Source organism: Wyeomyia smithii, chromosome 1, assembly GCF_029784165.1.
Source record: "Wyeomyia smithii strain HCP4-BCI-WySm-NY-G18 chromosome 1, ASM2978416v1, whole genome shotgun sequence".
Taxonomy (NCBI): Eukaryota; Metazoa; Arthropoda; class Insecta; order Diptera; family Culicidae; genus Wyeomyia; species Wyeomyia smithii.
Genome location: NC_073694.1, coordinates 41,570,437 through 41,593,078, shown reverse-complemented (window position 1 = coordinate 41,593,078; position 22,642 = coordinate 41,570,437). Strand labels below are relative to the sequence as shown.

Here is a 22,642-nt window from a genome sequence, read left to right as displayed (position 1 = left end):
AGCCCCACAATTATTCAATACTCTAGAACAGTCTCTGCGAAGTCTGTAAAAAGTCGAGAAAGTCGAATTCCAAACCGGAATGTAACATCAACGCTTTGCTTTGCTCTGCTTGAGTTATCACTATAGGTGGAACTTTCTCCTTTTTACAATAATTTAAATTTGGATAGTCTTACTATCAGTAATTTCAATTTCGCCGACCTCTTGCTCGGGAAGATTATCAAATAAATTTTCATTTCAAACGCTAAAGACAGAAATAGATGTCTTCCTTTTCATCCGAGACGTTGTAAAGCATTAATTTCATATTAAACTATCGTAAATCTATGCTTATGTTTTTATAAGTTATTTGAAGGAAATGTGCAAAGCGACTAGAAGTAGATAACATCTTTTAAATACACTAAGGTCGCTTTTTACGCGGTTTTTACGCGGATACCGGAATTTACGTGGTTTCGTTACGCGGATTCCGGAATTTACGCGGTTTTTTTACGCGGCAGGTATCCCCCGCGTAAAAAGTGACATTAGTGTACTGTAACTGAATTTGTGAATACCATCTTAACAGGCACAGTTTTATCAAATTCCATAGAGAAAATGTCTCTTTAAGAAAAATGAATAGTGTCACAGCAGCGTACGTGTGCTAAAAACATATTTCACATGATAAAAGTGTTCTTATGAAGTGAAAAATATCGACTTGATCTTATCACAATCCATAGACGGTTACAATGATTTAGATTGAAAAAAATTAGGTTAAATGCTTTTCACTTGACCACAGCTGCTCGAAGTAGAATCACGTCATGAATAAACAAAGGAAGATTAAATCCAACGGAATTTTGATATGCTCGAATGAATGTATTTTTATTTCCAGACAGCCTGGCTCAAGCCGGGCGTTTTCGGCCCAGTCACGTTATTCATTGATTTATTGCTAAAGCGCTATTATTCCTAAGCAGTACTTGTAGCTCAATACTACAGACGACATTAATAGGAAAACCAAAATGCCAAACGAATAAAATAAACGAGCTTACGCGTGTTTACTTTTCGAATAGCTTAAGTGATCTGATCGGTATAGATTTTTTGAGTTATTCACAATCTTGTTTGCATCGAGTAATAGATGAACTACAGAGTACAGACTAATAGACGATTCTGATTTAAGTTACAAAAAATATAGCTTCAATGGTTCATTTATTTGCCATACGAGTTTCAGTTATTTGCAATTCCATCTGTTTTCAATTTAAATACTGTTAAACTTTTTGCAACGTTTGCGAAATAATTCCACAGCAACGGCAACACAAATAGTTCGATACATTGGTATGTTTGCCAACACATTTGAATATAGGGCCGAGAAGATAGAAGATAGTGTACGTGACTGAGCTGTCAGAAAGTTCTAGATAGCAGCACTGTTAACGCGAAGGTCATCCTCCATCGCGTTATTGCTAATGCTGTAATATTTTCAGGTGAATGTTTCAATCTCTAAATAAATTCTTTTGTTAACCAGCCCTGTCGTGCTAGGTAATTTCGTAATAATTCACGATGACTAAAAGTAGCACCCCTTCAGGTACTTAGTACCCCATTAGAAATAAAATAATAGAAATTTATGAGGACCTTCCGATCAATTAGCCAACACACTTTGGCTCCGCTAGCAGTACTAGCCATTTGCGCTGCCGAAAGTATAGGTTATTTTCTCACCCTAGACTGTTATTTATCGACATAGCAAACAGCTCAGCAATTTTTGCACGTAATTAACCACCTGAGCATGCCAGTGATTCATTAGTAGGATTCTTCGAATTGCTTCGGATTGGACGATACAATCGCGTACCTAAGCTAGTTAGTTATGTTTAGCGGTTGATTAGTGGTATCGGATTGGATTTTTAACACCGCACATTTACATATTTACAACTATAGGGAGGTACACTCTTAATAAAAACAAGTCACCCTAAACCGAACTCTCTTCTTACCTGTTGATTTGCTTGAGAATCGGAATTGGTGTTGGCTTCGGTTCAGCGGCATGGGTCCCGATCCGCTGCGGTGCAGGCCGATACTCCTGCTGATAGTCCTGCTGGTAGTCCTGCTGGGCCGCTGCAACACCAAGCAGACACGCCACCGTTAGCTGTGGAAGACGGAAAAAGATGCAGAAAAAATTAAATTAAAAAGAAACGGGGAAAAAGAAACTGAGGGCGCCAGGAGAAAGTATTAGCAAGTCGACAAACAAGACACGAAAAAAGAGCATCCCCGATTTCCGTTGAGGATTCTGCGGTAGACCTTCTAATGCAATCAGTACAGAAAATTTTTATATTGATATCAATCGCCGGGATGTGTAAAGCGATATTAGTCTGAGCTAACGATTACAGGATGTTTCTTTGATTGAATGATGCATACAGCCTGTGCGCGTATCATTACTAGAATGTTAGTGATGATAGTTTGCACAAACACACAAGTAGCTCGAGCACAGTATTTGCCGATTCCGAGTCCTGAATTAATCCTTCATTATACGATGGTAATCCATTAATTATGACTTTAAATCAATTTCATTAAAGCCAAAATCGTTAAAATTTTTTTTTGCAAATTTTTATTAAAGACAGAAAAAAACAACAAAGTGTTGTAACTTCTTTAATGGATGACCCTCTCTAGTAGCATCCTTGTCGACCAGCTGGTTCGTCTGGCTGACGCTAGATAAGGATGCATGTTGGCAGCCAGTAGTGATATATCGATCTGATTTGAATTAATTATTCCCGGCGATGGTACCATACGGCAAGTAGTGGTAAACCATGTATTATTCATGGAACAACGTTTGCATAAATTGAACGCCCGCCGCTGCACTAAATAGGAATTAGCAGTATTAGGTTGGCTTTCAGGAAACAGTGAACACAGCCTAGAAGGAAATGCATCTGGGTGAGGTTCAACGTATTTAATCTCAAGGAGTATATTACACCGGGCGAAAATGTGTAGACGTGAAGAGGACAACTTTCCGGTTAAACTTACGGGATTGATAAATGCTGTCAAACCATTCGTCAAGACGCTAACGAAATAATTTATTGTAATTAAATATTCGCGCACAAATTTGCTTAAGTGGATAGAATTAGGACGTTTGGTGAAGTTTCAGGAATTAAAAATATCATACCTAAATCATCAACTTAATCAACCAAAGTATATCCCGGGCCTGCTAGGCAAAGAGTTAATTGAGTTTACTGGAATGTAACCCAAGTAAACCGCTTTATTCGTGAAAGTGTTTGCTTTACCAAGCGGGTCCCTTCGACAGAAAATAAAACCTTCAGCTTCTTCGAAGCCAATTTCCGTTTCAATTTGGTGTTGCTTGTTTGTTGTCCAACCATAGCCGAAGGGCGGTTTGTAGACTTTGGTTTTTCGACTATTCACTGCTAGTTTTAGCTATCCCAACCTTAGACCGGAGGGATCCAAAACGAAACGAAACAAATTGAAAAATGTAGCAATTGTCGATAATTTCATTCTTTCGAAATTGGGTTAACTGGGCCCTATACGTACCATTCAACGATACGATTGCTTCACCATTTACAAATAGATCGTGGGCAAGTGTGAAATAGATGGCACAGCAAATGAAGTCTTAGCGCCAAAAAGCAGTATGAGAAAAAAATGTATGAAAAAAATGGAATACACCTTTACGATACTATCACTGAATGAGCTCAACAGTTATTCCAGATCGGAATCAACTGCATGATGAGCGGCTACAAATGGTTATGGAAATTTTTGGAGAGAGTCACGTGTTGCTGAATACAGAGAAGTGTTTGTTTGGAGTAAAAGAGCTTGATATACTAGGATTCAAGATCAGCGTCGATGAAATCAGCCCCTCCGATGATAAAGGTTCAGCCATCCGAAACTTCAGCATGCCAGAACCGAGTTTCGTTGGACAATTTATACCACATCTGCAACCGAGGACGAAAGCCCTCCGAAGATTCATTAGAGGAGAAGTAGAGTTATTTGGCAACGAACAACCGTTCACCGCTTAGAATTGTTTGACCAAAAGAACCAGGCCGAGCTTTACATGGACGAATCGGCGATGAGCCTTGGAGCGGTTTATTCCAAAGAAACAGTATGAACAACCCAAGCATCCTCCGCTTCCCATCAAAAGACCTTACAAAGACGGAGAAAGTGTACCCGCAAACCCAACGTGAGGCTTTATCTGTGGTTTGGGTAGTTGAGAAATATATTTGGAGGAAAATATCCGGAAGAACAACGTGCATGCTCTCGTGCTCAGATCTGGGTGTTGCGCTTACAGCCCAATAATCTGAAGGTAGCTCCTGAAGCCCACATAAAATTTATTCGAGGTTGTTTCCGCAGTCAGAAGTTTCATTTGATGGAGCTTCGCAGCACCCGGAAACAATTCGATCTGATGAGTTAGCTGTGTTAGCAAAAATATTAGACTTGTGTTCCCCTTTGGACGTCCAAATAACACCCGAATCTTGACCCTTGAAATTTCCTTATCTCGCAAACCGATTTTGAACGTAAAATGGATGTTTATTAGCAGCATGCGGCATCAATGCTGGGGATTCTCACCTCTCTGTCGTTCTCTGCAGTTCTAAGCATTGGCCTGTTGTTTTGCTTCACCATGTTTACCATCTTGGCAAGGTTTGGCCCCTTGACTGAGGTCCCATCGATTCGAGAAAACCTGTACTCGGAGTAGTGTTTACTGGTATTATTCCAAATTCTTGAATATAAACGAAGAGCTTCAAAAGGAATGCATCGGATTCAAAGCGTAGAGAAACTTTTTCGAAAATTTATAATATTGCATAGAGAACCCTATGATGAACTCATGATGTACACCCTGAGAATACAGAATGGAGTAAAGAAAACCCCGCAGTGATGAGTCCACACAGAGGAAAAACGAGAACCGATAAATAAGTCAGTCCAGCCGGAGAGAATGCTTGCCATGTTGGTGAAGAAATTCATTGAACCTAATAATATTCCTTACGATGGTCACGAATGTCATATCTAAAGCTTCTAAGGGCCAAAAAAGAAAATGATTCCAAATCGAGCACTGAATAGCCGGAAAGTTCCTCTAAAGACCAAAAAAATAATAATAAGCCAAATTGAGCTCAGAACACCCGAAAAGTGCTTCTAAAAGCCGAAAAAGAAAATGATCCCAACTTGAGCTCAAAAATGCCGAAAAGTGTTTCTAAAGACCGAAAAAAAAATGATCCCAAATTAAGCTCAGAATCGCCGAAAAGTACTTCCAAAGCCCAGAAAAGGACATTAAAAAAAATGATCCCGAATTGAGCTCAGAATTGCCGAAAAAAAAGCTTCTAAAGGCCAGAAAAGGCCAAAATAGAAAATGATCCCAAATCCCCAGAAAAGTGCTTCTAAAGGCCAGAAAAGCGAAAATATAAAACGATCCTAAATTGAGCTCAGAATCGCCGAAAAGTGCTTCTAAAGGCCAGAAAAGGCCAAAATAGAAAATGATCCCAAATTGAGTTCAGAATTGCCGAAAAGTGCTTCTAAAGCCCAGAAAAGGCCAACATAAAATGTGATCCCAGATTGAGCTCAGAATCGCCGAAAAGAGCTTTAAATTGCCAGAAAAGGCCAAAATATAAAATGATCCCAAATTGAGCTCAGAATTGCCGAAAAGAGCTTTTAAAGGCCAGAAAAAGCCAATATAGAAGATGAACCCAAATTGAGCTCAGAATCGCCGAAAAGTGCTTCCGAAGGCCAGAAAAGGCCAAAATAAAAAATTATCCCAAATTGAGCTTAGAATTGCCGAAAAAAGCTTCTAAAGGCCAGAATAGGCCAAAATAGGAAATGATCCCAAATTAAGCTCAGAATTGTCGAAAAGTGCTTTTAAAGCCCAGAAAAGGCCAAAATAAAAAGTGATTCCGAATTGAGCTCAGAATTGTCGAAAAGTGCTTCTAAAGGCCTGAAAAGACCTAAATAGAAAGTAATCCCAAATTAAGCTCAGAATCACCGAAAAGGCCAAAATAGATAATGATCCCAAATTAAGCTCAGCATCGCGGAAAAGAGCTATAAAAGGCCAGAAAAAGCAAAGAAATAAAATGATCCCGAATTGAGCTCAGAATTGCCGAAAAAGGCTTCTGAAGGCCAGAAAAGGCCAAAATAGAAAATGATCCCAAATTGAGCTCAGAATTGCCGACAAAAGCTTCTAAAGGCCAGAAAAGGCCAACATAGAAAATGATCTTAAATTGAGCTCAGAATTGCAGAAAAGTGCTTCCAGAAAAGCGAAAATAGAAAATGATCCCAAATTAAGCTAAGAATCGCCGAATAGTGCTTCTAAAGGCCAGAAAAGGCCACAATAAAAGATGATCTCAAATTGAGCTCGGAATTGCCAAAAAAAAGCTTCTTAAGGCCAGAAAAGGCCAAAATAGAAAATGATCCCAAATTGAGCTCAGAATCGCCGAAATGTGCTTCCAAAGGCCAAAACAGAAAATGATCCCAAATTGAGCTCAGAATCGTCGAAAAGTGCTTCTAAAGGCCAGAAAAGGCCAAAATAGAAGATGATCCAAAATTTAGCTCAGAATTGCCGAAAAGTGCTTCTAAAGGCCAGAAAAGGCCAAAAAAAAATGATCCCAAATTGAGCTCAGAATCGCCGGAAAGTGCTTCTAAAGGCCAGAAAAGGCCAAAATAGAAAATGATCCCAAATTGAGCTCAGAATCGCCGAAAAGTGCTTCCAAGGGCCAGAAAAAGCCAAAATAGAAAATGATCCCAAATTGAGCTCAGAATCGCCGAAAAGTGCTTCTAAAGGCCAGAAAAAGCCAAAATAGAAAATGATCCCAAATTGAGCTCAGAATCGCCGAAATGTGCTTCCAAAGGCCAGAAAAGGCCAAAATAGAAAATGATACCAAATTGAGCTCAGAATCGCCGAAAAGTGCTTCTACAGGCCAGAAAAAGCCAATATAGAAAATGATCCCAAATTGAGCTCAGAATCGCCGAAAAGTGCTTCCGAAGGCCAGAAAAGGCCAAAATAAAAAATTATCCCAAATTGAGCTTAGAATTGCCGAAAAAAGCTTCTAAAGGCCAGAATAGGCCAAAATAGGAAATGATCCCAAATTAAGCTCAGAATTGTCGAAAAGTGCTTTTAAAGCCCAGAAAAGGCCAAAATAAAAAGTGATTCCGAATTGAGCTCAGAATTGTCGAAAAGTGCTTCTAAAGGCCTGAAAAGACCTAAATAGCAAGTAATCCCAAATTAAGCTCAGAATCACCGAAAAGGCCAAAATAGATAATGATCCCAAATTAAGCTCAGCATCGCGGAAAAGAGCTATAAAAGGCCAGAAAAAGCAAAGAAATAAAATGATCCCGAATTGAGCTCAGAATTGCCGAAAAAGGCTTCTGAAGGCCAGAAAAGGCCAAAATAAAAATTGATCCCAAATTGAGCTCAGAATCGCCGGAAAGAGCTTCTAAAGGCCAGAAAAAGTCAAAACAGAAAATGGTCCCAAATTGAGCTCAGAATTGCCGAAAAAGGCTTCTGAAGGCCAGAAAAGGCCAAAATAGAAAATGATCCCAAATTGAGCTCAGAATTGCCGACAAAAGCTTCTAAAGGCCAGAAAAGGCCAACATAGAAAATGATCTTAAATTGAGCTCAGAATTGCAGAAAAGTGCTTCCAGAAAAGCGAAAATAGAAAATGATCCCAAATCAAGCTAAGAATCGCCGAAATGTGCTTCCAAAGGCCAAAACAGAAAATGATCCCAAATTGAGCTCAGAATCGTCGAAAAGTGCTTCAAAAGGCCAGAAAAGGCCAAAATAGAAAACGATCCAAAATTTAGCTCAGAATTGCCGAAAAGTGCTTCTAAAGGCCAGAAAAGGCCAAAATAAAAATTGATCCCAAATTGAGCTCAGAATCGCCGGAAAGTGCTTCTAAAGGCCAGAAAAGGCCAAAAACGAAAATGATCCCAAATTGAGCTCAGAATCGCTGAAATGTGCTTCCAAAGGCCAGAAAAGGCCAAAATAGAAAATGATCCCAAATTGAGCTCAGAATCGCCGAAAAGTGCTTCTAAGGGCCAGAAAAAGCCAAAATAGAAAATGATCCCAAATTGAGCTCAGAATCGCCGAAACGTGCTTCTAAAGGCCAGAAAAAGCCAAAATAGAAAATGATCCCAAATTGAGCTCAGAATCGCCGAAATGTGCTTCCAAAGGCCAGAAAAGGCCAAAATAGAAAATGATCCCAAATTGAGCTTAGAATCGCCGAAGAGTGCTTCTAAAGGCCAGGAAAGGCCAAAATAGAAAATGATCCCAAATTGAGCTCAAAATCGCCGAAAAGTGCATCTAAAGGCCAGAAAAAAAAAACAAAATAGAGAATAATCCCAAATTGATGCTGAATCGATCCCAAAATGATCCTAAATTAAGCTCAGAATCGCCGAAAAGTGCTTTCAAAGGCCAAAATAAAAAATGATCCCAAATTGAGCTCAGAATTGCCGAAAACAGCTTCTGAATTCCAAAAAGAAAGTGATTCAAAGTTTAGCTCAGAATCGCCGAAAAGTGCTTCTAAAGGCCCGAAAAGGCCAAAAAAGGAAGTGATTCTAAATTGAGCTCAGAATTTCTGAATAGTGCTTCTAAAATCCAAAAAGAAAATGATCCCAAATTTAACTCAGAATCGCCAAAAAGTGTTTCCAAAGACCAGAAAAGGCCAAAAACGAAAATGATCCCAAATTGAGCTCAGAATCGCTAAAAAGTGCATCTGAAGGCCAGAAAAGGCCAAAAAAGAAAACGATCCCAATTTGAGCTCAGAATAGCTGAAAAGTGCTTCTGAAGGCCAGAATAGGCTAAAATAGAAAATGATCCCAAATTGAGCTCAGAATGCTTTTAAAGTCCAAAATAGAAAATGATTACAAATTGAGCTCAGAATGCTTTTAAAGTCCAAAATAGAAAATGATCCCAAATTGAGCTCAGAATTACCGCAAAGTGCTTCTTAAGGCCAGAAAAGGCCAAAATAGAAAATGCTCCCTAATTGAGCTCAGAATGCTTTAAAGTCCAAAATATAAAATGATCCCAAATTGAGCTCAGAATTTCCGAAACGTGCTTCTTAAGGCCAGAAAAGGTCAAAATAGAAAATGATTTCTAATTGAGCTCAGAATTGCCGAAAAAAGTTTCTAAAGGCAAGAAAAGGCCAAAATAGAAAGTGATCCCAGATTGAGCTCAGAATCGCCGAAAAGATTTTTAAAGGCCAGAAAAGGCCAAAATAGAAAATGATCCTAAATTGAGCTCAGAATCGCCGAAAAGGGCTTTTAAAGCCCTGAAAAGGCCAATATATAAAATGATCCCAGATTGGGCCAGAATTGCCGAAAAGTGCTTTTAAAGGCCAAAAAAGGCTAAAATAGAAAATGATCCCAAATTGAGCTCAGAATTGCTGAAATGTGCTTCTAAAGTCCGTAAAGGAAAACGATCCCAAATTGAGCTGAGAATCGCCGAAAGGAGCTTTAAAGGCCAGAAAAAGCCAAGAAAATGATCCCATATTGAGCTCAGAATGGCCGAAAAGTGCTACTTTGAATTCGGTGGTTTAAATCAAATTTTTTTTTATTTTGCAAATTTTAAATTCAATTTTCACCAACACACAATTTTTAGAGCGAAAATTTGATCTTATAGTGAAGCCTTCATTTCAGCAGTATTAGAAAATCATAATCAAGTATCTTCTAATTGTGTAAACCAGAACAAATGATTATCCTAAGGTTCAAGAACTCTGAGAATAAGCTTGTGACTTGTGTTAGATCATACATATTGCATGAAACATAAAACGTTCTTTGTCGAAAACCCTACCTTTCCAAGACGTCAACCGAGCTTGGATTCACCCTTAAATCCTGCTCCAGCTAAAGACAACGACACGACAGCGAATAATTTTCATAATCCTATACTAATCCTGTTGGTTTGTTAATACTGTTCCAGATGTAAGATTGTAACGCAGTAGATAAACAAAAACAGCGCTTCGTGACAATTTTTCTCTCGGTACCGGGGACCGGTCGTATTGTACTTTTAAAAGATTAAGTAAATTGAACGAAACGTTGTTGCAGCTAGGTTCAGCAGGGCATGCAGTGGACAATGCTACTTTGTAAACAGAGACTTCTGGAGTGACCTCATTATTCCTAGTGAAAGCTTAGTGCATGTTCGTACCGTACAAGTGTTTAAACAAACAGACAGAGTCATGAATTTTTTGTACACGTCGAAGCTTTATTTATGCTAGTGTCCTTAGTAGCATAAAACACACGACCGACCGGCTCTGTTTTGTTCCACAGAATTGAGCTTTCTACTTTCTGCCTGACTTCTGCTACCATGATGAGGAATTTAGTATAAAATTATTTTATATTGCCATCATTTGCTCCACCAATGTACCCAGCAATGAGAACGATGGTTATGATGCTGATGATGGGGTCTGGAGATCGTTGCTAGTGGTAGCACTAACAAGAGTGAATGTGTATCCTTAACTTTTAGCTGCAAAAAAAGGATATATGAACATTAGCTTGAACCGGATGCAAGCATCCTTTCAAACCGTTGGTCGTAAATTATGCAAAAAGTGGCATCGTAAATAATGGAAAAATAGCTTCATGGCGGTTGATTTGTTATTGGCGCTGATCGCTCTTCATGTTTGAAAATAATTGACTTTGCTACACTTTTTCGTTGACATTTTTAATTTTCACGATTTTTTTTCGATCAACTGAAATAAAATGTAGCGAGACTAACTGCCAGGAAAACTGGCCTCCGGGACTGGCAGAGACTTATTTATAATGTACATACCGTTTATACATCAATTTCAACTCTTCTCGCAACGGCAAACCAGGCGAACGCATCCACCTTCGGCTTCGAAGGGAAAATTTGCCGATTTAATTGTGGCTGGATAATGCATGGTATTATTCCATACAACCGCTCCCGTCATTTACGCTCCAGCTTTCGCTGGTGCTCGCACACTTATATTTTATTCATAACGCGAGTAATGAGAAGCGCCTGAAACATGAAGCGTTTTAAATGCTAATTCATTCGCGGACAGAGGAAAATCACGCTGATAACAATGGCTGCAGTGAACACATACGGTAAGTTCTGTTGACTTTGTTGGAAAACTTGAGACTGTTCAGGTGTAATTCATGTATGCATCCGAACAAAAATATGGTAATAAAAGCGAAAGCAAACAATTCGTTACCCTACGTTTCAATATTATTATATAGATCACATACAGATTTTGCACGCTGACTTGAATTTATTGCAAGATTCAAAAGAATCCGAAAAAAACATAATTGTTGGATAGATGTTTTTGGTTAAAAAATTCGACAACATGTAGGGTATGGTATATACTTACTCCATAAATGCACTAGAGCGTTGAAAGTTGCAATTGAAAATTTCATTCTTCCCATTTCAAAAGGATAAATTGTTAACAGAAGTTAAGTCGCTTAAAAGCTACGAGGAATTAAATTTTACTCATTAGTCTTACAAGTGCGGAAGCACGGTATGTAACCGAACTCGCAAGTAGCTGGTTGAAAAATGAATAAATAAATAATCGCCGGTTAGCCCGACCTGACGGGCAGGATTAATCCTGACAGCACCGCGGTGAAACAGTACTAGAGATAAAACTTTTCTGTTCAGGCATCCTGTACTGTGCTTCACCCCGTTAATTTATCGCTGCTTGCGAAAAAGTTTTTCTGCAGCAAGTGCGCTTGAATCTCGCTCCAGTGCTAATAATAATGAACCAGCGGCAATACGCTGGGCAAGGTTAATAAGCGCAGGTTCCAGATTGTAACCGTCATCATTGAAGCGTCGAAACGAAAAATTTATTCGGGAAATTCTTGAAGCGTTTGCCCTGCTTGGTGGAAATCTCCTACCAGCGGGAAAGTCAATTTATTGTGGAAACTCTACGAGAACGAGTTGAATTCTAATGGTGTGAGATCCGTTTGCTGGTCGTTGAAACAGTTTGCGAGATAATGTCTAGATCAACAAAAAGAAGAGCAACATTGAAACTATTTTAATTTTTTTTCTACCCTCAACTAGAATGAAACTTTTATTTTGAAATAAAAATTTTGTCTTGAGAAATCACATGCAGTATAACCAATCCTTCATTCTTCCAGGTTGTTTAAGTGCGATTTTGCTCCATCCAAAATGGGCAAGCAATATTTCATTCTTTATCGAATACACGACACAAATTCCTACTTCAGCGGCCACCTTGCCTTAGGCCTTAGGTAACCATGCGGTGAAAGATTATCATTTATCGACTTATCGAAATTTTCGCTCTCACAAGATTACCGAATGGAGCTGGAAGGGAGAAGACCCCCAAAGTGGCTACAGTTAACAGTGAACCCACCTGGCAGGCACACGTGGAAACGGTCCGCCATCATCCATGCATGCAACCAAAGTGTAAAAGCGACTTTGATTGTCCTTCTCCGGTGTGTCTCTTTCCACGCTCGATTGCTGTGGCTTTAGAGATTACAGCTGCGAACTGTTCTGGGAGATATTTATTCCACCCACCTATAAACGGAAGCCCTGCTGTCCAGATCCCGTTGACAGCTGGCCTGTGGCGAACTGCTGCTGTGCACGACATATAGCTTTCCACAGCGAAGAAAGGTAATACGTTCGTTTTGCTTGTGTTCAATTGATACAATTTTCTTCACGATATCTCTTACTTAATGCATAGCTGTCCGATAAGATTTGTGAAGAAGGTCTTATGATTCCGAAGTCGTGTTTTCAAACGTATTTCAATTTATGGTCTCCCAAAGATTAATGCTGCTACATTATTTTTTTTTGCGAAACTTTTATATTTTTTTATATAGATATAATGGTTTCCATGAATTTGAGAGAAAAAGAATTGTACTTTCTCTAGAATAATCATATTTTGAAAATGTAATTGATTTCTGGAAGTGATCCCACACTTCTGTTGTTTTCTCTGGATAACGTTCTTTTCGATTAAGTTTAAGTGCTACTTAGGCACGTCAAGTTCCTAACACAAAGTTTTTCCTCAATGTACATTTTCAATGATCAGCCAGTGAACAAAGTCGTAATAAACAACCTTGTTTCAATTCATTAATATGCAGGGAGGATTTACTGCTGTCAAAATTCATATATGTGTGCAGATCAACTCTGGCCCATGAAGTTTTTTGGTCCATGACGTTTGATGGCGATGAAACTTAATCACTTTTAGCCAAACACAAGTTTTCCGCGATTTCTCGAGTTTTGTTAAAAAAGAACGTTCTAATTCTACTGAATTCAACTTCGATCAAAACGACAAAAACCAAAACAATCGGACGCCTTGTTACCAAATATGTTGGTTACACGATATTTGACAGATAGATTCCCCCTGTTAATATGTTTTATTGTGAAAGTGTTTGTTGAACAGAAAGAGAACTGGCAACAAGGCTAAATCAATGACACAAAAAGTCTGTAGTGTATAACGTGAAAGGAGCGACTAATATGGCTTCAGTCTTTCTATTGCAGGCCTCCTCGTAATGTAACCTGAAAAATGTTGTAAAATCCGGCATTAACAACATGAGGAGGATCGACGTAATCACTGACACCAACTTTCACAACCCTGAGCGTCTGTACACCAAGAAGCTCCAACTTAAATTATTGTCTGTTTTCCATGTGAGAAGCGGCTGATTTAAGGGGAACCCAGCAGCTCGGAAATGGAATGCAACAGGATGATTCATGACGAGTAATATCTACGTAACTTAGAAATCGTAGCACAGCATAAACAGGACAAATGGTATTAAAAAGCGGTCACCGGGCGGCTTCTTTCTACCAGAGTTGTAGCACCACCAACGAGCACGGAACCGGTTGTACTTGACAAGATGCGTCAACGCGTGATGGGTTCGAAGTACCTTCTTCACCCGCAAAGATATCCAGGAAACCACATGAAGATCACCCGACCACGTTATAATCGACGGTGAATTCTTCACTGACATCTCTATCTTTTTTACCAACCTCCAGCCCTATTTCTCCCTGGGACTACCGTGAGAGATTGCATCAGAAAGGGGCGATTGTGCTTAATACATCCGATATGGTATACGGCCCGCTCACAGTCACCATTTCGTTTCTCGCGTCTCGCCTGTACGAAACGAGGGCACCTGCACATTGTAGACACATGGGTGACTCCGCGTGCCTAAACTTGTGAAACTACTACCTGAAGAAGCCATGGCCTAACAGGTCCTGTGTCAGATAGAAGCCAACGCGTCACAAATATCGCTGGGGTAAGTCGATGTTTCCATCTACCTTGGTAGCATTGTACAATTCGCACTGCCACTTGGCCATCGAAGATGACCGTCTGGTCTTACGTATCCACCGCTTGACAAACTGGTTGTACTCCAAATGAAACTCACAAGTCTGTTGATGATTACCCTCTCAAGCCCCTTGCCCGCTGTGTCTAGCAGACAGATTGGTCTATGTGCCACTTGGTGATCTTCCGGCCTTTGGCCTTAATACCAGTCTTCTACTTGTCCGGGGTGAGGCAGTCGTCTAAACATTTCTGCATGACCACCCTGAACAACCCGGGGCTACTCTTATGGCCGTCTCAATGGCCAGGTTCGGATTTCCGTACTGTCCCGGCACTCACCTTCAAGGAGTTACCGCGTCCCCTACCTCTACACGGCTGCCTTCGCTCACAGTTTGTGGTGGCTCAACAACCGGAGGCCAGGGGTTTGGCTCGTGGCGTGGAAAGAGTCCCTCAATGATCCGCTCCAACATCACTGATCTGCCGAGGCACCGTTTTCTGCTGTAGATGCTTTTGACACCAACGTTGGCCAGGTCTAAGTAAAGCTTTGCCATGGCTTCCACAAAATCTGGCCCCTCTGCTTCATGCGACGACTTTTCCACTCGACAACTACAGTAGAATACTTCAGCCGACTTGCTAGCCGAGTACTTGAGACCTCGCACGGTGCGTTTAGTGGCCCGTTGTGCACTACCGCAACGTTGACAAAAGTTAGACCTGTCGGACCCTTTACTCGGACAGGGCTAAGTCCTCTCTGAATGGCCCTGAAGCAAAGATCAGGCTGTTAGAGAATACCAAGGGGACATAACGACCAACCAACCTTCAGCTTACCCTTACTAACACGCAGAGAATTCTGAGTAAGAATCCCCAGGATACCTTGAACTCGGTGACGGAATCGTGAAAGGAAGCGCAAACACGATCCCGAGGATTCCCACTCAGGATTCTTATTCAATAATCCTAGAGCCATATACAGGGCATTCCTGAGGATTTTTTTTTTTTCAGGAATCCTTTTCAAGGACGCTCACGAATCCAATGTGAGGAATCCTAGAGAATCCATGCGAATCGTATGTGTTCGCCCGGGTAGGTTTCTTCAGGGATTTACTTCTCTCGACCGTTGGCAGCTTGATGGTAGCTATCTGAGTTCTAGCTGGGCCTTGCGGAGGCGCATTGCCTGTGCGGCCACCATCACTCTACAACTCTACACACTTATTCGGAGGCTTGTGCAATGTCGCACACTCCGGTGAACTCATCCAGGTTTTCAGGCTGAGGGCCCGAACTTGCACGTTCTTACCTAATACTTGTTGAGCAGGGAGCTGCTCTCCCGGATGTTTCCGTGAAACATTCCTCGGCGAACGATGATGCTGCCGTTTGTGTGTATTAAGACAAGGTCTTATTTCTTAGATTCAGAGCTTGTTGGCTTTCTCTCAGTGCACCTTTTGCCTTTTCTGCTCGCTCCATGAGCGTGGCATACTCTGTCCTCGCACTGTTCACGCAAATATGTAGAAATAGAAGACTTTGTACCAAGTGCTTCGAGATATTGTTACTGTCATCTGCAATCCGATTTTAGCATCGAGTTGCGCCGCCACGCAGCTGTACTTTTCAGTATGCGATTAGACTGCCACGAACAGCAGGTCGCCAGAAAACTTTTCCTTGTCAGGTTTAGCTTTGGGCGTACCTGCCTTGCTATCGCCCATGAACGTATCCGTCAAGTTTGGTGGAGACTGTTCGATGCCACCCGTGGTTGTAGGCATATTTTCCTTTTTGACACCGTTAGCCGCATCCGTCTCGGCGAAGACCGATTTAGTAGTCCTTCCGCACCAAACACTTAGTTTTTATATTACATGTATCCATGTTTTTGTTGAATGGGTTCCCTTCCCATCTGTTATTCTTGTTCATTCGGAGTAGTCGCCATTATGATCGCATGGTAGGCTACCCGAAACCGGGAGGCTATGGCTAGGGAACATCGTCACAGCACCCAACCGAGATAGCGAAAACAGTGAAGCTATTTCATTAAAAAATGTGCGCATTCAAAGAACGGTACCCGCCGCCTCGAAAACGGGCATCATGCGGCACTTTGTGGACGCCGGATACGCCGTTCCAGCATATACAACATCTTGGCACAATTGGCCAACAATCAGAGCATCGAAAGAAAGCCCGGTCGGCTGACGAACCTGAACGGCAAGAAGCTCCAAAGTCTGTGGCTGCATCGTTGCGCGCGCTTGGCATGTCACAAAGTGGCAATCACGTCTACTGATCTCGGAGCTGCACACCAAGACGCAGCGGCAGAGGCTGAATAAGATGGTCAAGTCGATTTTACCGGCGAATCGCTATGCGAGATCTCAGCCTGACTGGTAATGACTGGCAGAGCACTTCGTATTTTAACTTCCGCCACGAACGAAGGAAGTTGGCGAAACTGAGGAGGAATTTATAAATAAAACGAAGGAAAAACTCAAAAACATGCCTACACGCATGTTTTCGTCCGCAATGACGAATGCTACGGGTAACTACCGGAGGGCCGCTCGCAAGAGTATATAATTACCTTACATGGGAAATTGATAAAACTCAGTTATCTGTCTTAGTTTTATTTATCATCATCCGAAAAAAGGCAATTTTTCTAATGCAGACGGCCTTTCTTCAGTGGACCACCCTGACAAAAAACTGTTCTCTTGGTTTAAATTAAAATTTTCAAATGTTGTAGGGTAATCGCTCCATTATTCATCTCAACAGCTTGGTGCACCTATATTCATCTTGTTTCTCTCATTTGTCCAATTTACCGTCAAATTTCTACAAATGTTTTAACGTAAATCTATTTGCTTCTCAATTTTCTCAAGTGGCTGAAAGTTTTACGTTGAAAATATGGTAAAATTTGACGATAAATTGATCAAAAAGGCGTGATGAGATGAATATAGGTACTGAGATGAATATAGGAGCGGTTACCCTACGTGATTCTGATGTAGTCATTACAGAGCATTTGGAAATATGAAGTAGAAGCATATCCAGCAACTGCTGTAAACGACAATTTGTATGAACTTCACGGCGAAATTAAGTTCATCCAAGTATATAAGTTTACATGTATCATCAAACAAAATACTGATATCATTTAAAAATATTGTAAAAGCAACGGCCCCAAGTTAAACACTTCCAAGAAGTGTTTCAAATTAACGAACAGAGTTAAGATACGAGCTCCTAGTTTCACACGAAACGATCGGTCACACAGGTATGTACTAAGCCAAACAACCAAGCGGCCAATCTTAAAATTATGCTGGTCTCCAGAAATATATAACTACAGCGAGAAGGCTTCGACTAAAAATAATGTCGAACGATTTCGACGCAGGAGAGAGATATGTGATTCCACGATATGTCCCGACTGTTATTTCTATCAACACTTCTAAACACTGGAGCCAGAAATGATTGTTTGCAGATTTTCGGGAATTTATGCTGTTAGAACAAGGTTTCAAACACGAGACAGAGTGGGGAGTCGATTTTCGGTCTTAGGGGATCATGTCGATTCCGGAAGTACAAATACTCTAGGTGGTATTATTTGTTTTACCTTGTTTTGTTTTTTTTTTTGCTCTGATATCAGCTTTCAATAGTACAATAGTTAGCATCATAAAATTCCAACTTCCCGCATTTTTGGTGGACACGAACCTAATTTTCCAATCGCTTGCTGCGAAACGAAAAAAAAACCGTCAAAAACATCGAACGAAAACTCAATAGTTAATAAGCACAAGGTTTAGAAACGACCTCTAGGAGGTAAACACTAGACAAACATTTACACGAAAGAAGAAGACATCAAGCGATTTTTTGTGATCACAATAGAGTGAAATTCCGTGCTCAAATTTTGCCTTAATTTTGCAAGATAATTTTCTCGAATATCAATTGTTTGCTCCTCTGCCACTTGCATAAAGTAGCAATTCGAGCGCTATTTATCAGCTGGAAGCTGAAATTTTTACCCTCAAAATCATCAAGGAAAAAGAAACCTAATCACAAAATTGTATGCTAAAAAGTCAACGTCCAGTTTCACGTTAATTTAGGACGAAATTGTTGCAATTTTTCATAAAGTTGAAAATCTGCATAACGAATGTGTTTAAGCTTTAAGTTTAAGTTTTGAATTGGTTATGTATGTGCATGTATCAAAATTTACTGCCTAGTCTAGGTAAATTATTATTTTTTATATTAAGTGTGTTTCAAACCAAGCACTCAGCGGTACCGTTTTCGGCAATAAATTACCGAAGTTCGGCAGTCAATTTTGAACGTGTATCATGTTGAGCATTTGTATTAAAATTGGTAGAAGTATTCAAACCTTTTTATTGTCGTTTTTGGATAACCGTGCAAAGAACTTCCGTTTGGTAGAATTTTTCACAAGATTCGTTTTCGACGTAGAGCTACGTTTCGAATAGGTTTCACTACAGGGGTGTAAAATGAAAATCTAGAAATCGAGCTTCAACGGATTTCTTTTATTCATGCACCCCGGTAAGGCTGTGCGAAATTTCGAGGTTTCAGATACTGAACGAAAGTTTTCTCGAATTCTTCATAAAAGCTAAAGTATCTTAATTTTAGACTTTTTTTTTCGTAAATTCAGATTTCAAAAGGTTTACAGATAGGGGAACTGCTCCATTATTCATCACAGCCCATATATTCATCTCATACAACATGAAAACACAATTGAAAACAGAAAAAAATGCATATTTTCTAACTAAATCGATCTGCTAATCCATGGAATGGATTCTTCTTAGTTCACTTTAGATTTCTCATAAAGTAGAATCCTCAAAAACTCACTTAAAAGCACTAAATTTGATATAATAGTCAGGCATCTGCACTCGAAAACTCATTTATTTCAATGACCTTCCACAGAAAACAAAATCCGCTTATTGTTCTGTACGGCTACAACGGGACTCGTTCAGCAGCCAACCAAAGTTTTTCTCATCACTAGCGGATCATTTTTTATTTTGATCACTCAACAAAATCACTCACTACACTAAGAATACTTCAATCTTTGAAATGTTCACCTCAAATTTCCGAAAAACAGCTTGAATTAGCAGAAATATATGAGAAGAATTTCTACAATTCCCAAATTTCAACTGTAGGTATTTTCATCTGTTTTCACTGCCTTGAAGAAAATCAAAAGTTTCCAAATCGGTTTCTGTTAATAGGAACAAATCACACTGATAATGTTGAATTATTCCGACATAATTGACATAAATGGACAGCACTGCTGTGGTTACGTAGGTTACCATATTTGCAAGTAAACAACTACAGCGGATATCTAGGTAACCTACTACGACGGGCTGCGGCTACGTTCATTCATGATAATGTGATTCATTCATGATTAACAGTGCACTGCAGTGTAATGAATATGGGGGCGTCATGAGATGAAAAATTGAGCAGTGATTTAAGTTTTGAGATGGATATGGAAGCGTTGTGCAAAATGGTTTGTTTCATAAAATTCAGGATAAATCTAGCTATGTTTATTAAATATACAATACTAAACGGTTCTATAAGAGCACGTAAGCGTATTTTGTTTATTTGTTCAATGATTCCATGAAAGTTTGTTGTTTAATCCGTGCATTCTTCGTCAATATCGACTTAATGAGATGAATAATGGAGCAGTTCCCCTTTTTAGAGTTTACTCAAGTGAAAATGTTGAAGAAAACTTTGGAAATTAGGGAAAAATAGTAAACTCTAGATTTTTTTAAATTTCATAAGGTCTGAAACTTTGCAGAAATTCCGGACCTAAATTGACGTTTATAACAGCAGAAAATTTAGTTGAGAAATCATAAGTTATTCTATTTTATTTAAAAATGGTCTATTAGTATTCATGCTGTTAAGATATTTCTTTTTAATAATTACAGTATCACAGTGATATTCAGTCAATCGAAAGGAGTTGTTGAACCATAGCTGATAACTTATTTATTGGATTAATTTGGATTTATACATTCATGAAACACCTAATTTTACCAAGCCTCCTGATGTAACGTCACGCTATGCCAGCTCGCGTAAACGTAGACTTTGCATTGCAAGCATGAATATTCTAACGACGGCATCGTATTCGGGTTATACGAATGGGCACATCTTTGATACTACATCTTTCCCCTGTTTGAGGAATGGTGTAACCATACTGGGGAAATCGGTGTTGCCAATAAATAACTTTACAGTTATTAAAGAAAAGTAGCGCGCCCCTAATTGCTACCTTGTGGAACTGCTGGTAAGTTGATGAAGCGATCCGAAAAAAATTCACGTGTAGAAAGTTATAATAAATTAATGGGTTGATAGAAACATTTTCAAAATGAAATTCTAGAGAATTTTAAATTACGCTAGTTTTCTGTATTTTTCACCAGAATTTTCATGAATCACACTCTTTATATCTTTTGTGCTTTTATTTTTCTGTTTTTGTAGCTTTGAGCAACGACATTGTTGTTGATTATGATCAAATTTTATGGGAGTTTTTCTTATTCTTAAGGTTTTAGGTACATGGTCCTTGAAAATGTTTATAATCAATAGGTAGATAGAAATTAAACTGACATCAAATATGGTAATAGAATCAAATAAGTTAACACTTCATGAGGTTCGATGCGGCAGAAACCGCGTTCAAAAACGATCAATATTAATTCGAAAACAACAAATTAACCAAAGAGAAGCCAGTTTATCAACGGTATGACGCGCTATTGTGATTGTGCCCAGTATGATTAGCTATCTAATACATCAGATCCAGCCATTTGTTTGTCTTGATTTATTTTTTGCCAATCATTCTACTTCGTTGTACGTAATGATTAGTTGAATTCCTCTCAACATGCTGATCTGCAACTCAGTTTTTGTCATGGAAATTTGAGGATCATTTTAACTGTCCCACTAATAATTTAAGCAATTATCATACATTGACTCAAAAATGAAAACAGATTGGGTTTTATGAAGCGAGCACACAAGCACAACTAGGTGGATTCTTCATTCGTTTTTTGTATGTTATTGATGCATATATATATTTTTTTTTTCATTCCCCCGAAACTAAAGTGAACAGACAAACGGCTAGGAAAATATCGATGGAAAACGTGACGAGTGTTTGTTCTGCCTACCCACGTATAACGGGTTGCACGGGATGGCATTGGTTTCGTTTGGAGAGGTTTCTTCTGCAGATTTGCGCTCTGGGCGTTTGTTTGACTATTTCGCAGTTTTATTTATGTATAACAGTAGCCGCTCGAACGGCCATGAATGTAGTGGGTGCTACACAAAATACCTAGAATCAGACACCGGCGGTGCTAGCAATTATTGATTGTAATAATAAAAAATTAGTTGAAATTGACCCCGGTACAAAAATTAACACCCAAATACTGGTCCAGACATCATTCCACTTGGGAACAACGGTTGCTAGCGTAAGCAAATGTGAGGGGGGAGATGAGAGCCAGCATCTCCAGTCAGTCGAAACGCGACGGAAGCAATAATGCTATATTAAAATAGACCCGCAAGAACGTGACACATTCTTCACTGCGTGTTGATCAATTTTTTGTCGCCATGAAATAAAAAACGAATCTCATCTGTGCGCTCGTGATTTGCATAGCAATGATGGTCGGAGAACAATGGGATGTAGACACAGAAACCAATAGTCAATCTCTCGGAATACAAAGATTTTTGCATGAGAGAACGGCAACAAGGCAGACAATTCAAAAATATACTCCATCTTAAATTCTTTCTTAACTTTTATTCAATCAATTCCATCACATTAGTCTTTTACCGGAAGCCTTCATCAGTGCTGACGTGGACTTGGTGGATTCAATTTTAAACTTTATTCCTTGATGGGCAGTTGAATCGAGATTGTGTCTGTCCCTAATTTTAGTTCGAAGCTCTAAATTAAACTTCCTCTAGTTGCGATTTTAGTACGCGTTTTACCTTCAATCTAAGTTTCAGTTTCAATTTCAGTTTGAGTTTTATTACAGCTTCAACTAACCAATACCTGAGAAACCTTCGTTGAATCGTAAACTGCACAAGACTTTAATCGCGATTATTGAACAGAGCTCTACATCGAATGCATTCTATCTGCGGACTCAATGCTATTATTGCAGCGTACCGACATCATCTACCATGACAGACAGTGGACAGCGCAGAAGCACGATGTGAGGCGCCCAGTAACGCGTCGTAGATTCCATTCATCTCCTTCTGAATCAGTTCCCACGAATGAAGGCAGAAGTCTGTAAGGTTTAGTGCTAAGGCACAAAATGAAAAAAAAAACTAATGCAACATCATGGTGGGTTATCCCGCCACGGATCATGGTTAGCACAGTGAAAAAACACTTAGAAAATCTTGCAACGTTTAGGTTACTGCAAATCAAAAAACTTAACAATTGTTAGTGTGCTCTCCGCGCATAACCACAGCGGGAAGAGTTTCCAGTCGGGCGGTCTGTCGGGTTGGATGTCTCAATCGAAGCGGAGCAGGCATTCCGAGAACGAGCTTTTACCCTTAGCACTTTTGAATTTAATGAAATTTCTGGTGGAAGGGGTTGCTTGCGGTAC

The 22,642-nt window shown here is 39.6% G+C and overlaps 1 protein-coding gene across 1 annotated transcript in view; it reads right to left on the bottom strand.

Annotated features, from left to right (window-relative positions):
• LOC129717817 (tyrosine-protein phosphatase non-receptor type 23) overlaps positions 1-22,642 on the bottom strand; it is a 54,090-nt gene that overhangs the window by 14,546 nt on the left and 16,902 nt on the right. Inside the window, exon 2 of the mRNA XM_055668001.1 lies at positions 1,947-2,098. Within this exon, the coding sequence (XP_055523976.1) occupies positions 1,947-2,098 (152 nt within the window). The remainder of the gene's footprint in view (positions 1-1,946; positions 2,099-22,642) is intronic.